This window comes from Desmodus rotundus, chromosome Y, assembly GCF_022682495.2.
Source record: "Desmodus rotundus isolate HL8 chromosome Y, HLdesRot8A.1, whole genome shotgun sequence".
In the NCBI taxonomy this organism is placed as follows: Eukaryota; Metazoa; Chordata; class Mammalia; order Chiroptera; family Phyllostomidae; genus Desmodus; species Desmodus rotundus.
Window position 1 is genome coordinate 1,378,478 of NC_092332.1, and position 15,653 is coordinate 1,394,130.

Sequence of the window (15,653 nt, forward strand, 5' to 3'; positions counted from 1 at the left end):
GCCCTACTGGTACGTCCCTCCACGGTGGTTGCCTGCCCACCAGCCCCGCCCCCGGCTCTGTCCATTCTGGGCTGGCAGGAGGCACTTTGCTGAGAGGATGACCCACTGAGTCACAGAGAGGGGGCCAGAGAGGGAGGAGGGCGAGGGTGCTGGCTGGCTGGGCTCCTGGCCACCTCAGGGACAGGGCTGAGAAGCTGGCGGGGTGGACACATCTGGAAATCCACTCTCCATGTCCTGGAAATGCACTCCCCACACTCAGGCGACACGCCCTGGTGGGCCCAGGATGAGGGCCACTTGGGGCTGAAGGGCCGGACACTTATGGCAGAGGTCACTGGGGTGAGGTCAGGCCGCAGGCCTGATGCAACCAGAGCCCTGGGCGCAAGCCAGGTTTGCTCTAGCCTGGGGCCCAGAGTGACTGCAGGCGGGGACAGAGGTCACAGGGGTCGGGCTGTCAGGTCACACCCTGGCCTCTGAGCACTGACCCTGGGGGCACCCCAGGACACCCTCCTGTCCCGTCTTCTGTCACTCGCAGCAATGGCCCGGGTGTCCCCATCGTGCCCACGAGAATCTGGGGCTGTGAGGGTGGGACCCTCTTCTCCTGGGCAGGGCTGTTCCCACCGCGGGGCCTCACTTCAGGGCCTGCTCCGGACTCGGGGTGCCACTGTGCGCCCCCACCACCCCGCTGTGGCCTGGGTGGAGTCCCCTGCTGACACCCAGCCCCTCCTCCGGCGCCTCCTCCCGGGCGGGCACAGCGCGCAGCCAATGAGCGGGGAGCTGCTCTCGGAAGCGCCGAGTCTCGGCTGGGACCGCGCAGGGACCGAGGCCACAGAGGGGGCTTTGCTGCGAGGACCGAGGCACCGCGCAGGTGGGTGTTGCTCCTCGGGGGACCCGAGTCCCCTCAGGGAGATGGGTGGGCGGGCCGCGGCTCCGCGTAGCCCGCTGTCCGGTGCCAGATCCGATGCAGCAGCGCGGGGCAGAGGGAGCCGCGGCCGGGCTGGAGAGTAGGAACTCTCTGGGCCCCGAACTGCTGGGTGCCCGGGGCTCCAGGGCCGCTACCTGTGTCTGCCCGGCGGGGAGGGTCCCTCGGCCCAGCTGCAGGGCCGGGCGGGCCGGAAGCGCACCGAGTGCCAGGGCAGCTGCTCACCCTTCCGATTATTCACCTGCCAGCGATGCTGGAAGCGGGTTCCCAGCGCCCCCGCGCACAGGCGCTGGGCCCACGGAGCCTCTGGTGTCTCTCGCCGGTCAGGTTGGCAGGACGCTGCCCCAGCTGGTGCCCCATGTCCCCGGGAAGCCCAGGGCGCCCGTGTGTCAGCCTCAGAGCCCCGTGGGCGCGTCCTGACCCTCGCAGCCCCGACAGGAGCATCTCCCCTCCTCTGCTCGTGCCGAGAAAGAGCTCGCGTCTCCTCCAGCTACCGCCCCGACCAACCGACCCCGGACCTGCCCTCCAGAGCTCAAGACTTCCTGCTTTGGCCCAGCCCCACGGGGCCCGGGCGCTCACCGCGTCCCCCCGTCTGCACCTCCCCAGGGACCAAAGACCCGCAGCTCAGACCCTGCGACTGAGCTCTGCACCACCCCTGGGCGCCAGTGCGACCCCACGGTGCGCAGTCCCCCTGGGAAAGCGGCTGTGGGGCTGCTGGGTCCTCCTGTCTGCCTCTTCGTATCCCCCTGTCCATGACCCTGCCTCTCTGTCTGTCTGTCTGCTCTGTCTGTCAGGAACTCTCCCTACTCCCGTTCGTACCCTCTCAGCCTCCCAACCAGCCCTGGAAGAAGTGTGATTTCTTTTCTCTCAAAGCCGCTGCCCCAGTGCGGCGAGAAGAGCGTCGGAGGTGCCCCGGGTTTCACTGGGCACGACCTCCCGTCCCTCCTCAGCTCCTCGGCGCCCCCCAGTCCCCACCATGATGCCCGCGGGCGGGCAGGAGAGGTCGGAGGGCAGCCGCCCGGGCCTGCCCTGCCCCACGAAGAATGGCAACGAGGACTGGATGTCAGCGCTGTGTCCCCGGCTCTGGGACATCCCGCTGCACCACCTGGCCATCCCAGGTGAGCGCGTGTCTGTGGGGGTGAGATGGAGGCGGGGACGCAGCTGCAGGATGGGTCCTGAGGGGGTCCCGGGGCCGCGCTCCCTCCAGAGGCTCCAGGGAGGGGCCTTCCCACCTCTTCCAGCTCTGGGGGCTCCAGGCGTCCCCGGGCTGGTGGCCGCATCCCTCCCGTGTCTGCCTCCGTCTCCATGTGGCTTCTCCTCTGGGTCTGCGTCTCCTCTTCTGTCTCTTCTCAGGACACGGTCATTGGACGCAGGGCCCCCCGATCCAGGACGACCTCCTCTCAGACCCTCCCCTCATCCCACCTGCAAAGGCCCCGTGTCCCTGCGGGTTCAACGAGCAGCTCTGGGAGGGCGTGACTCTGGGGCTGCCCCCCCCCCCAGTGTTCTCGGCGTGTCCCCTGCCTGTCGCCGGTCAGAGCTCCATGCGCACCGTGGGGTGGGGGGGCTCACGGCGGCCGTGCCGGCTTCCTTCCAGGCAGCCACGACACGATGACCTACAGCCTGAACAGGAGGTGCCCCATCTCCCACACGCAGTCCCCGCTGCTGCAGCTGCTGGCCAAGGCGCTGCCCTGCGTCACCCTGCCCACCGTGCTCAAGTGGTCGGTCACCCAGGTGAGCCCGCGCGGCGCCCAGGCTCCCGCCGAGCAGTCACCCCGCCTGGGAAGGCGATGGAAACAAAGCTCCCTCCGGCCGCGCCCTCCGCGCTGGGGCAGCAGACGAGGGCCCATTTGCCACAGAAACCGGCTCCGTGACTGCGTGGCGCTGACTTTCAGCCCACGCAACGCAGTGGGGGTGGGCAGCCCACGCGCACGCGCCGGGGCGGGGAGCCCGCTGTGGAACGCGGGGAAGCCGCATTCCTGGATCTGTCAGGTGCCCGGGAGCCGGGGAGCCTCGGAAGAGTCAGCCCGCAGCCTTTCGGGAAGCAGGCGGGCTGGGTGGGGGCCGGAACCGGGGCGGCGGCTGCGAGGGCTGCCAGCCTCCCGGGAATCGGCGGAGGAAGAACCGCAGGCTGCACTTCAACGTGCAGCCGCACGGGGGCGACAGTGCGCCCCGCCCTGCGCTCGGTGCGGCTCAGGCCTCCGCAGCCCGGGGTGGCGCGCGCGGCAGAAGCCCGGGCTCCCTGCAGGGCGCGCGGGCTGCAGACCTGGTGTGCACAGCGGTTCCTGGAGTTTCCGTCATCGCTCTGAGTGCAGAGCCCGTCAGCGCGGACGGTCTCGCGGCTAACATTTCTCACTTCTTCTGTTCTTCTGGGCAGAGCTCTTCGTTCCTGCTTCTTTTCCTTTATGTGCATTTTGCTTTTTCCATTTTTGTTTCTGCAGGGAGCAGACTACCATTTTGTTTTATTGGGTGTTTTGTGACTATTCCTTCTTACCTTTTCTGTTATTGCTTGGGACAGAGGGAAAATGCCATTTCGTTTCCCACTTCCTAGCTTCGCATTAATTTTCTGTTCTCCCTCGTCCCTCTGTGGGTGGGGGCAGCGGCCGCAGGGTTCTCTGCGTGTTGTGTTAGCCTAGCTCTTCCCGCGGTTCCCCTGGGCGGAGGGTTCACAGCCTTTCCTCCCGTTCTTGTCGCTGGATTCCTTCTTGCCTTTGCTGCAGCGGTTCGTGGGTGGACAGTCCCCACTGGAGTCAACCTTCCTGAACACGCTCTGACCTCCCAGGGTCCAGCAGGAAGGTCCGGGACGCCGGCCTGGGACTGCTGTGGCCCCCGGGTGTGGGACTGCTTCCAGTGAGGGCCTGGAGGGAGGGTGAGGAGGGACCCTGAAGGGACCTCCAGTCCAGGGCCGAGCCAAGGGCACATTGTCTGCTGGGGGCCGGCCCAGCCGCTTCCCAGGACAGGCCCCAGCCCAGGTATGCTGTGTGGCTCCACTGGCCATGTCCCCTGAAGAGTGGGACCCACAGGGAAGACCTGGGTCCCCGTGGCTGCCTGTGCTGTGACCCGACCCTGGGCGACGCAGCCCGCACGGGGCGCCAATGAGCGAGCAAGGCAGCGCGGAGCGAGGTGGGAGCCGCCACCCAGCACCGCCCACGCAGTGGTGACCCCCTCCGTGCGTAGGTGCTGACCGTCACGGAGCAGCTGGATGCGGGGGTGCGGTACCTGGACCTGCGGATCGCGCACATGCCGGAAGGCTCCGCGAAGAACCTGCACTTCGTTCACATGATGTACACGACCCTGCTGGTGGAGGTAGGCGGCGGGGGACGGTGGCGGCAAGGCCTCTGGCGGAATGCGGCCGGCCACTCCCCTCTGTGTCTCTGAGCCTGCACCGGCCCCCACGCCCCTGTTCCCCGGGGCTGCCTGGGGGTTGTGCAGACATGCTTCCGCATGGACTTTCTGCCGCCGGTGCAGACGGTCTCAGTCCCTCCTGCTGGCAGCAGCTGCACAGGTGTTCCCGAAGCCTCAATATGACGGTCACCGTCCGCTTCACGGCTGCGCTGGGCCCCGCTGCAGACCCCTGGGGTTGGGAGGAGTGTCCCCACACCTTCCTCTGCACGTCACCTGCGGGCCTGGCATGTGCCCCGGAGCCGCCTCGGTGTGGGCGGTACCCACGGACTCACATGCACACAGCCACACACACACTTCTCCCCACCCCCGTGGCCAGTCCGTCCAGCTGTCCCTCAGGCAGCTGAGTCCCAGAGGGCAGCCAGGTGCTCTCTGTTTGCTACTCGGGACCCAGCCCGTGTGCTGACTGACTGTGCCTGGGAAGCCACTTGATGGGAGGGGTTGTCCCTGCATTCCGGGCTGGGTCAGGCTGTGTGACTGTGGTGTCAGGCTGTGTGACTGTGGGGCCAGGCCGGGTCAGACCGAGCACCCCTGCCCCTGTCCAGGACACGCTCACGGAGATCTGCGAGTGGCTGGAGGGCCACCCCCGGGAGGTGGTCATCCTGGCGTGCAGGAACTTCGAGGGCATGACGAAGGACCTGCATGAGTACCTGGTCACCTGCATCAAGAACATCTTTGGGGACATGCTGTGTCCCCGAGGGGTGAGATGGGCTGGGCCTCGGGAGGGGTAGGGGACGGGCCACAGCGCAGGCTGCGTCTGCTCACGGGCTTCCAGAATGTCGTCTTCCCTGTGTCCTCACACGGGCGTTCCTCTGGGTGTGTCTGCGTCCCCAGCTCCTCTTCTTACAAGGACCCCAGTCCTGTGGGATCAGGGCCACCCTGGGGACCTCGTCACCTCCATCACGTCTATGAGGACCTGTGAGGTCAGCGTTCTGATGTGTGAACTTTGGGACACGGCTCAGCCCACGCCCCCACTGTGGTTTCATTAAGCAGAAAGTTTCTGCGTTGGCTGTGGGCGTCTGGCCTGCGTCCTCTCCCTCCCCGGGGAGCCAGAGGAGTTCAACCCGGGCGTGTAGGCCGACCACACGCCCACGACCCCGCCACACAACCCCACCCTGGGCCTGGCACCGCCCCAGTGACACCCAGTCGGGCAGCACAGCCGGACCCTAACGGGTCTGGGCCAAACCAGGCAGGAGTGCTGCCGTGTGTCAGGGGACACCTGGTCCAGCCCCGAGAGGGCACCTGGGGGAGAGGCTGCGCCAGCCGTCCCGAGTCTCCCTGGGGATGGCACCGAGGGCGGGGTGGGGAGCTGGGGACACAGGACTTGCAGACACACAGGGATGGCGGAGTGGCCCTCTTCACGTGTGGCACGGACTCCCGGCGACCCGTCCTGTCACGAACCGAGTGGGGCCAGGCCGCATGGAAAGGAGCGTCCATGTGCAGTGACAAACCGCCGCCACCATGCAGACACAGAGGCCACAGACCCCCGACACGTGCCCCGGCTCTGACCCGCCCCCGCCCTGCCCCACAGGAGGTGCCGACGCTGCGGCAGCTCTGGGCGCGGGGCCAGCAGGTGCTACTGTCCTACGAGGACGAGGCCGCCCGGAGCCGGCACCGCGTGCTGTGGCCTGGTGCGCCCTACTGGTGGGGCGACCAGGTGAAGCCCGAGAAGCTCATCTGCTACCTGGAGCACATGAAGAGCTGCGGCCGCCCAGGTGGGTGCAGAAGGCAGGTCCCATGGGCGGGCTGGGCCCAACGGGAGGGGGACGGCAGGCCAGTGCGTGTGTCTGCGTGCACAGGTGTGTCCCACATCCGTGCACACCCCCCCACAGGACGTGTGTGCAAGTGTGAGCATATGCAGATACGTGCGCACATGCCTGTCCACACACGTGCATGTGGCCATTATGACGTGGAGTCTCTGGGGATGCGGCTCTGTCCCCACACGGGGACCCGGACGTGGGGTCTCTGTGGCCGTTTCGGCCCGGCGTGCTCCATGACGAGAGCAGATTCCACAGTGTCGTCCAGCCCCGCGCTCCGAGCTCTCATTTCTGGAGGGGGAGTTGGAACCCTGGGGGTGGGGGGCCCGCAGGGGCCACAGATGGGGCAGGCACCGCTCACAGGGACCCGCAGTCACTGCCCCCCTCCCACCCCCGCAGACGGCGTGTTTGTGGCGGGCATCAACCTCACGGAGAACCTGCAGTACATTCTGGCACACCCGTCCCAGTCGCTGAGGAAGATGACGCTGCGCGGCCTCCCGCGGCTGGGCGCCTGGGTGCGGGAGCAGTGCCCGGGGCCCGGCCCTCGCTGCACCAACATCATCGCGGGTGACTTCATCGGAGCAGACACCTTCGTCAGCGACGTCATCAGGCTCAATGAGAAGCTGCTGGGCTGCTGACCGCGGCTGCGCTGCCTCCCACCCCCAGAACTATGCTCAGGGATCAGGCTCCTCCGGGCACAGAGGCCCCCTGAACCACAAGGGGACCCGAGCCTGTCTGCAGTGGGGAGCAGTTAGCACCTGCTTCCCCCAAGGAAGCCTGATGCTCCCTCTCAGGAGCACCCTCTCCTGGGGTTCCTGGGGCCCCAGCCCAGACTCCGGACTCCCAGGGGCCCCACCCCCTCATGCACACCTCACTGAGCTCCCGCTGTGGCATGTTGAGCCTGCGGGCAGCCGGCCTCTGCACGAGCTCTCACCCCTTCTCCTTCGGGTGGGGACGCTGGGAGCAGGGAGGAGACAGTGGGCGGTGGGGGTAGCAGCGGGAGGGCAGGGGCCCAGGGACCAGAATGCCCCTGCCTCACGCTCCCACCAGGGAGGAACTGGGGGTGGAGGGACAGCCACTGCAGTGGGAACAGGATGCCCCCAAGCTGGCCACGGGGCACTGCTGTGGGCTGGACCTCAGAGCCCAGGGGGCATGGCCCCCGTGGGAGACGCCCACCCATGGGGGACTCCTTGAAGTCCCCTTGAGCTCAGAGACCCCAGGGGTCTCATCTGGAGGCCAAGCTGACGGAGACTGGCCGGCACCCTGTGGCCCAGGCTCTCGGGCACGGGTGGGTGGGGTTGCCACACCTGGGGGCTGCAGGCAGTCCTGACACTGTGTCCCGCATCCATGATCCCACGTGTGCGGCCTTCCCCGGGCCGCTGGGACGCATGACCACCACCGGCAGCTTCCGGCCTCCCAGATTTATTCTCTGCGTTCGGAGCTGAGGACGGCCACGGTGGGCAGCAGGTGTGGGAAGTCCAGGGCTGAGGCCGGTGGTGGGCAGGAGACCGGAGTGATGGGGCCAGTCCGCGGTGTGGGCATCGCGGAGTCTCGGGAGACGAGGAGGGGCTGCGCTGTTTCAGTCCAGTGCAGGCCCCTGCAGCGGGCTCAGCTCAGCACGGGGCAGAGCTCACCTCCCATCGCCCCAAGGCCGGCATTCTGGGCCACACAGACACCGCACTCGGACGGGATGGCGAGGACCAGTCTAAGGGAAGATGCACAGAGACTCCTCGCGGGACAAGAAGCACAGACAGACCCCTTCCTTGCGCCCACTGAGCACTCCAGTTTGGAGGCGCGCTGGGCTGTCTGGGCTCCGAGAGGCACGCAAGTCTCTGTGGAAGCCGCAGGACCCCCAGTCAGCTCTGCACCTGGCCTCTGTCTTGAACCCTCTGTGCTCAGCAGCAGCCACCTCTGCAGCAGTCTGGCTCCCGGAAGCACCTTCCTGCTTGTGCAGCGGCACCCGGTGCTTCGTTTCCCCAGGTGGAAGCTGGAGGAGGGACTGGGGAACGGAGGGTTCCAGTCCCGCGGCGGAAACTTCTGGGAGCAAACCCCGTCCACTCGAGTTGCCGCGGGCCCACTGACCTGGCAGCGCTGGGTCTGCCCGGCTGACCTCCGACTTGCAGCTGCCCCCTCCACGCGGGACCTGCCTCCCTCTCAGGCGCGGAGCACGGTCTGGGTCTCAGTTGCCTGCTCACTGTGGGAAGAGCTTCCGGAATCTGCCGTAGGCGGAGTTGCTGATGATGGCCGTGACGTCAGCCACGCCGGCCTCGGGGACCACACGCACGTCCTGCACCGTGGACTCCTGGTGCAGCCAGCTGCGGGGAGGGCCGGCTTAGGGGGCGGCGTGGGACGCGGAGCGAGTCACAGTAACCTTGCGGAGGGACCGACCGGGACGCATGGAGGCCACGCCGCCCCTCAGAACGCAGCTGTCCCAGTGCCTGCCGGCAGCGAGGTCCAACGGCCACCCTGCCCACCCCACCACCACACCCACCTCAGCTGCGGCCCCGCCAGGCGGACACGCAGGGTCAGCACCCGTCTGCCCGTTGCTCGCAGCACGGCGTCTTCCAGCGCGGCCTTCAGCTGCTCCAGCCCCAGCCCCAGGCGGGCGGACACGGCCAGGGCGCCCGGCTCCGATGGGCTGTACCTGGGTGGGGGCGGCCAGGGGCCTGGCTCAGCCGCAGCCAGCCGAGCGCGGGTCCCCACAGGGCCCCTGCCACCGGGGCCCCAGCCGTGACCTCCTCAGGCCGCCCCAGGTGGGGACACTGCCTCTCCGAGGGGCCAATGGAGGGAAGACTGGGAAAGGCCTGCGGTGAAACGTGGCTGTGCCGGGTGCAGGCAGGGCGCCCGCTCTGGGGGCTCGCTGCCGGTCACACGTGACACACCACAGCTGGGTCGAGGGCATCCCAGCACCCCTGTTCCCGAGCAGGCCCGGCCGCCATGCACATGGCCTCACCTGCACGAGGGGCAGCACTCGCTACCACCTGATAGGCTCTTGGGTCCCCCTGGGAGTGGGGTTCACCAGTCGTGGGCGGGGACGGGGCAGGCGGGCGCAGCTCACCCAGGCACCAGGTCCACCTTGTTGTGGACCTCCAGCGCAGAGTCCACCAGTGAGTCGGGCAGGCGCAGGCCGCGCAGGGCCGAGAGCACGCTGACTTTCTGCAGCTCGGTCTCCGGGTGGCTCACGTCTCTCACGTGCACGATGACGTCCTGCGGACCGACAGCCACGTGGCAGGACGTGAGGATGCCAGTGTCAGCTCTGCACGGAGGCCCGCTCAGGGCCTGGATGGAGAGGGGGAGCTGCCCCACGCCGTCCCCAGGCCCGCGCGCAGCAAGCGCTGGGCTCCCGAGACTGCAGAGCTGGGCGGGGGGACAGGTTCCTCGTGGGGTGCTGCCTGGCAGCCCCAGGTGCACAGGACTCAGGGGCCCCGGCGCCTGTCCCCACCCCTGCTGCAGCCCAGGTTCCCCAGTAGGGGGCGCACGAGAGGCAACCACACATTGGTGTTTCCCTTTCTTCCCCTCTCTCTAAAAATAAATAAATTCTTAAAGAAAAAAAGAAAGAGAAAAAAACGAGCCACCTCTCACTTGGCTACTGGAAAAAGACATGTCTTATGGAGGGTACCGGCCTCCCCTGGGCTGTGTTTCGGGGACCCGGCCCCGACGGCCTGGCTGCTATGCCCCCCAGCCCTGCGCACCGAGCGGGCCACGTCCTCCAGGGTGGCGGAGAAGGACTCGATGAGGCCGTGCGGCAGCTGCGACAGGAAGCCGATGGTGTCCATGTAGAGCACGGCCATGCGGCAGGGCAGCCACCCCGCGTGCGCCGTGATGTCCAGCGTCGCGAACAGCTGGTCCCGGGGCTGCGCGGCGTCATCTCCGGTCAGAGCCTTGATCAGCGTGGTCTTCCCTGCACGTCGGGCACGGGGACACCGCTGCGTCACGAGCCCTCCCCGGTACCCCGCACCCCCCGGGTCCCCGGGGACTGTCCCACATGGCGACAAACTGTGTTTGCACTCCCTGGGAGCCCGGGGTTCACACGCGTACACTTGCGGTTTTGTCGCCTGGACGTACCCAGCCGTGCTGCAGGATCTGAGGGAACTACCCTTGTCTGCAGGCAGACACCAAGGCCCGACCCAGGACAGGGAGCTGCCACGGCACCCAGAGAGGGCCGGGCCTCAGCGGACTCTGCACGTGCTTGGCGGTGGGGGGATGGTGGAGGGAGCCGTGAACACGCTGCCTCTCGCGGGGCCTGGCCAGGAGCCCAGCTGGTCCAAGCAGAGACGTGGGGTCTCCGCACAGGGAAGGCCCCCCCTCACCCGCCGCCTGCTCACCACTGTTGGTGTATCCCACCACGGAGACCACCGGGAACTCCCGCCGCTGCCGCTGCCGCCCCAGGAGCTGCCTCTTCCTGCGCAGCCTCTCCAGGGCCTGACGGATCTTCATCTCCTTCTCCTTCAGGAGGCGCTGTCGCACCTGCATGAAGGATTCTCCTGCAACCCCAGGACACTGAGTCAGTGCGCAGGCAACGCAGGACAACGCACGAGGCGGCCGTGTGGACAGAGGCCCCGCGGGTGCAGGGCAGGTGAGCTCCACCACGCCGGGCAGCTGCACCCAGCACCTCACGTCTGACCCACAGCGCTTCCCGGGGCCAGGCGTGTCCCTCCAACGTCTGAGGTCGCCTTCACTTGGCAGGAAGTGAGAGCCTTGGGAGAACAGCCCCCGATACCGCCAGTGGGCTGCGTGGTAGCCCCAGAATGTACCACCTCCTGACCCTCAGAACCTGGGTGGGGGACCTTGTTTGGAAACAGGGTCTTTGCAAGTGGGATTAGTGAGGGATCTGGGAGGAGGTCGTCCTGCGTCAGGGTGGCCCCACATCCAGGGACAGTGTCCTGAGAAGGGACAGAAGAGGAGATGCAGACCCAGAGGAGAAGCCACGTGGAGACGGAGGCAGACGGGAGGGACACGGTCACCAGCCCAGGGACGCCTGGAGTCCCCAGAGATGGAAGAGGTGGGAAGGACCCTCCCTGGAGCCTGTGGAGGGAGCACAGCCCTGGGACACCTGGGCCTCAGACACTGGTCTCCAGGTCAGGGGCCGAGGGGGATGTAAATTTGGTTGGGTTTTTTTTTGTTTGTTTTATTTTGTAGCACGATTATTGTTTCTTAAATGACTTTTTTAAAGTTATGTTTTAGAGAGAAAAGAGCGAAGGGAAAAAGACAGGGAGAGAAACATTGACTGGCTGCCCCTTCCACACCCTTGACCGAGAGTAGCAGCCGCGACCTTTCGGTTCGCAGGCTGGCTCTCAGCCACGGTGCCACACCAGCCAGGGCAGCTGCTGTGGTTTTCAGCAGGGCTGTGTGGTCCTGTGTCACAACGGCCACCCGGACCCCCAGCTCGTTGGATGGGACCGCAGACGAGGCCCATGCACAGCCCCTGCCGCATTGGGATCGTGCAGGGATGTTGTCCCCTTCCCAGTGGAGGCTGCCGGCACCTCCCCCTTCCCGGCAGCTGGTGAGCAGACTGCAGACACGTTACCTGACCCCATGATGTAGCGAGAGCTCCCTACACGTCCGTCTGGGTGGGCTACCATGTTCTTCAGGTTCGACCTGTCGTGGGAACAGGGTAACTCTGTGGATGGAAGAAGATGCAGAGGCCCGTCCGGGGAGAAGGGCATGGACGCCTCACAGCACGGGTGCGGGTGAGGGTGGCACGCTGGGTGTGGCCTGAGCGGAGATGGCTGGTGGGCTGGGGGCCTCCCTTCACTGTCCGTGACACAGGGTCCCACACTGGGTGATGTTCCCATGCAGGGACGAGCCCCATCGGGTGTCCAACTAGCTCTGCTGTCCAGGGGGTGGGGCCAGCCACACCCTGTGGATCCCACGCCCCAGCGACAGTCGGACCCAGGAAAACAGGGAGGAGGCCCAGCTGCCTGTGGAGACACCCGACACTATGCCAGCACCTGAGCAGGGGGAGCTCGGCCAGGGCCACCTGCAGTCGCGCCTCCTTGGTCCGGGCGTTGCAGCGAAAAATGTGCAGAACCACAGTGAAGCGGTCGAACACCTGCACACCCCAGGCGGCCTCCAGTTCTTTCTGGAAAGGGACAGCGTGTGAAGCACTGCAGGGGAAGCCCCGCCCCATCACTGGACCTCAGGTGAGGGGACCTGGCGCTGTCCCGAACCCTGTGTCCTGTGCCCCCACCGCGCAGGGGTGGACGGCACACAGCAGGTCCCGAGTACCTTGGTGGATGCAGACACCCTCTCCACGTTCAGGAAGACAGCTGTGACTTCCGGCAACCCTCTGATCTTCTCTGAGGAGAGAAGGTCACGTCAGGGGTCCCGCTGCACAACTTCTGTCCCAGGTACAGCCCGCACCTCTGCTGGCCGTGCCACCAGGCCCTCTCAGCAAGGGGTTCGGGACAGCTGAGGTGTGGTCTGGGGTCCAGGGAAAGCCTGGGGCCCAGGTCCCCACCGGCAGTGAATGCACCCAAGGCTCAGGGAGACAGACAGGCAGGGAGCACCCCCTTCCAACTACCTGCTCTGAACCGTGAGCCCACGATGGCCTGACGTGGGGACTGTCAGGGTCCCAGGAGAGCGGGCTTCACAGGCAGGACCCACATCAGACATTGAGAATGGGCAGCTGAAAGGGAGGGCAGGGCTGGGGCAGCCCTCTCCGAACCAACCGCCCCAGCGGATCCATCGAGTTCTGATGTGGCTAGAGGCTCTTCAACGTCAGATCCAAGTCCCAGCAACAGCCTGCGGTTGCTATTCCTCTGGGGAAAGGCAGGGGCGCACGCACCACACCCACCTGTCAGGTCCTCCAAGGTCCCTTTGCCGAAGATGAGCTTCCTCTCAGGCGTTTTGGTCGGCACCACCATTGTCTCCACCACCGACCAGTGGTCCAGCGTGTGGACCAGAGCTCTCGCCTCCGCCACCTGCCACTCGGCTTCCGGGAGAGAAGCATCCTTGACAACGGCCGCTTCCAGCCAGCTCAGGGCAGCTTGGGAGGGGGTTCACTGAAGCCCCTCAGCCCCTGCCCCGCCACAGGTAGCCAGCCCCCTTCTCAGGAACACCAGCCTCTGAGTTCCTGCCCTCAGAGCCTAGCCCCTCGGCCTCTCATCCTAAGAGCCCGAGCCCGCAGCCTCAAACTTCCACCATAGGACTTTTGGCAATTGGACAGCCGTCCAGGAAGCCCCGCCCCCGGCTTCCCGCCCCCAAAAGTCCAGCCATGAAGCCCCGCCCCTCATCGCTCCGCCCCATAAAGTCCCGGCCCCTCGGTTCCCCACCTTCCGAAAACCAGCCTTCCAAGCCCCCAGCATTGGCGGTCCCCGCGCTGAATTTCAGCCTCCGAAGCCCCTTCCCGGCCTGAGTTCCAGACACGCAGCCCCGCCCCCTCGGCGCCGGGTCCCCGTCAGGTTCCGCCATTACAGCCCCGCCTCCCGTCTCCCCGTTTTGAGTAGGTCCCTGAAGCCCCGCCCCTCGGCGCCCCGCGCCCGCTCACCTCGCGTCAGCTGCGGCTTCCCCGGTCCCCATTTGACCTCTGGGTGAACGAGGCACACGCGCTGTGCCCCCGCCGGCAGCAAGGGCTCTCTCCGCAGCAGTTCCTCCTCCTCTTCCTCGTTCTCTGCATCTTCTGGCTCCTCCTTCTCCCCCGCCGGCCCGGCTCCGCCGCTCCGGCCATCCGCACAGGGACCCCGGCCACCGCTCCCTCGCCCGTGCAGGCCCCCCGGGCCGCTGGGACCGAGGGCAGCGAGCGCGCGAGCAAGGCAGGGAAACAGCGGCGAAGGCGCGACCCTCAGAGCCGGCCGGCCGCGAACCACGCCAGAGAGCACGGCCCTCAGGCGGACGGCGGCCCGCAGGGTCCACATCTCGCGGCCGCGCGTGCGCCAGGGGGCGGGGCCTCGAGGGTCAAGCGTCTGTGCCGACTCTCCATTGGCTGTGCGTGTCACGTGTGCGCGGCCGCTCGAGGGACGTGAGGTCGCGGCGAGAAGAAAAGGGGCTGGCGCTGTGGGCGCCTAGGACGCGACTCACGTCCGCGCGGGCTGCTCGCATCTGATCCGAGGACTAGAAACAGCGCGGGCAGGGCCGGGTTCTGGCCCAGCCTCTCGGCGCGCGCTCTGCACACCCGGCGCCTTCCCGCGCCCGGGTGCGGCGCGGGTCCTGGGGTCCCGGATCCTGCCTTGGGGGACACAGCGCGGACCCCGCGGTCCCAGGTTTGGCCTCGGGGCGCGAGCCTGTCCCCGATGGCCCCTGCTGCGGGTCGCGGTCTGCAGGGCGTCTGGGGTGGGTATTCGGAATCCAGCCGAGGGGCTCCTGAGTGTACCTTGGTAGCCCGAGTGTGGCCCTGGGGTCCCTTCCCATCCCCGGGAGTCCCACATCCAACCTTGGGGGCGTCCCAGTGCGCCCCAGGGCCTGCACTCTTGAGAAAGATCGAACGCGTGAGTTCGCGGTCGTGCATTCCACGGTTTACAGCCTCAGCGGCCTCGTAGGAATTGGACTTTCCTTACGGCTGGTGGGCGGTGTGGCCACGATGGGATAAACCCCGCGTCTGTGTCCAAACACAGTGTCCACGAGAGTGTCACTGATTGTTCCCGGAGAATTTGCCGTGATGGGAATCTGGGCACGTGTTCTGGTCACCTTGTGTCTGAGTCCTGTTTTGCTCCGCGGGGGAAAAGGTGACATATTCCAGCAGAGTGATGAGGAGGTGCGGGAAAGAATGCAGAAGGACACGAAAATCCGTTAAAATGTGACCACACAGAAATAACTCGAGATTTTGTGTCTATTCTTCCAGGCATTTATGCACACATGCACATGCCTGCAGTCGTCCCCCGGTGTCCACGGGGGTGGGTCCCAGGGCCACCCTCGGACACCGAAATGCGCGGGTGCCCCAGTGCCTTACATGAAACGGAATCTTAGGGTACACGCCATGCACACCCTCCCCCCGTAGACTGTAAAATTGTGTCTGGATTACCGGATACAATGTGAATGCTGGGTCAGTGCTACACTGTATCGTTTCAGAAATAAGGACAAGGAAAAGGTCTGTGTGTGATCGGTACATACGCAGCCACGTTAGACCTAACCACATGGCAACAAGGTAACATTTGCTAACTGCACAGTGCTGGGCAGCAGCACCCGGAGTTTTCCTCATCCTGATCCTGGATGTTTTCCATCTCTGCTGGGATGAATTCGCCGGCGCAGAACCCACGGATATGGAGGGCCCATGCCTCCGTGTTAGTGTATATGTATTTTCAATTTTTACCCAAAATAACATATATACAGGTTTCCAGTTGTTCACATGGAGGGTAATACAATAATAAATGATACAAAAAACAAACTTTCACATACAACTATAAGTGTACTTTTGCCCCACCCTGTATATTGTTTAAAAATTTTTTTAACTTAAAATCTATCCAGGTCCTGCCTGGTGTGGAACCAAAGGGTCACACGTTGGATTCCCAGTCAGGCACAAGCCTGGGTAGTGGGGCCAGGTCCCTAGTAGGAGGTGCCCGTGACGTGGCCACACATTCTTGTTTCCCTCTCTTCTCTGTCTAAAAAGAAATAAAACCTTTTAAAAAAAATGTATCCTGAGT

At 65.8% G+C, this 15,653-nt stretch overlaps 2 protein-coding genes across 3 annotated transcripts; one reads left to right on the forward strand and one right to left on the reverse strand.

Annotated features, from left to right (window-relative positions):
• The first annotated feature begins 1,894 nt into the window (after window positions 1-1,894).
• On the forward strand, window positions 1,895-7,344 carry LOC139440573 (PI-PLC X domain-containing protein 1-like). Of its 2 annotated transcripts, none has more exons than XM_071220366.1 (6): window positions 1,895-2,037; window positions 2,514-2,650; window positions 4,094-4,222; window positions 4,864-5,019; window positions 5,850-6,033; window positions 6,475-7,344. In XM_071220366.1, exons 1-6 carry the CDS (start codon window positions 1,896-1,898, stop codon window positions 6,711-6,713), a joined length of 987 nt encoding a protein of 328 aa, XP_071076467.1. In that variant the 5' UTR covers window position 1,895; the 3' UTR covers window positions 6,714-7,344. The 2 variants fall into 2 exon arrangements, with proteins under 2 accessions (XP_071076467.1, XP_071076468.1); XM_071220367.1 differs by having other exon boundaries at window positions 1,988-2,037; window positions 2,518-2,650.
• A 137-nt stretch (window positions 7,345-7,481) lies between these two features.
• LOC139440244 (putative GTP-binding protein 6) lies at window positions 7,482-13,958 on the reverse strand. The gene is made up of 10 exons (XM_071220365.1): window positions 13,565-13,958; window positions 12,872-13,009; window positions 12,304-12,374; window positions 12,027-12,157; window positions 11,603-11,673; window positions 10,401-10,559; window positions 9,768-9,976; window positions 9,134-9,282; window positions 8,567-8,719; window positions 7,482-8,390 (listed from the first exon to the last, which is right to left on the reverse strand). Exons 1-10 carry the CDS (start codon window positions 13,929-13,931, stop codon window positions 8,267-8,269), a joined length of 1,572 nt encoding a protein of 523 aa, XP_071076466.1. The 5' UTR covers window positions 13,932-13,958; the 3' UTR covers window positions 7,482-8,266.
• Window positions 13,959-15,653: the final 1,695 nt, after the last annotated feature.

Coding starts and splice junctions, on each gene's coding strand:
- LOC139440573 (XM_071220366.1), top strand. CDS start 1,896: ATGATGCCCGCGGGCGGGCAGGAGAGGTCGGAGGGCAGCCGCCCGGGC. Junction 2,038..2,513: donor GCACCACCTGGCCATCCCAG/GTGAGCGCGTGT, acceptor GCTTCCTTCCAG/GCAGCCACGACACGATGACC. Junction 2,651..4,093: donor TCAAGTGGTCGGTCACCCAG/GTGAGCCCGCGC, acceptor CTCCGTGCGTAG/GTGCTGACCGTCACGGAGCA.
- LOC139440244 (XM_071220365.1), bottom strand. CDS start 13,931: ATGTGGACCCTGCGGGCCGCCGTCCGCCTGAGGGCCGTGCTCTCTGGC. Junction 13,010..13,564: donor GAAGCCGCAGCTGACGCGAG/GTGAGCGGGCGC, acceptor CTCTCCCGGAAG/CCGAGTGGCAGGTGGCGGAG. Junction 8,391..8,566: donor CTGGCGGGGCCGCAGCTGAG/GTGGGTGTGGTG, acceptor CCCTCCCCGCAG/CTGGCTGCACCAGGAGTCCA.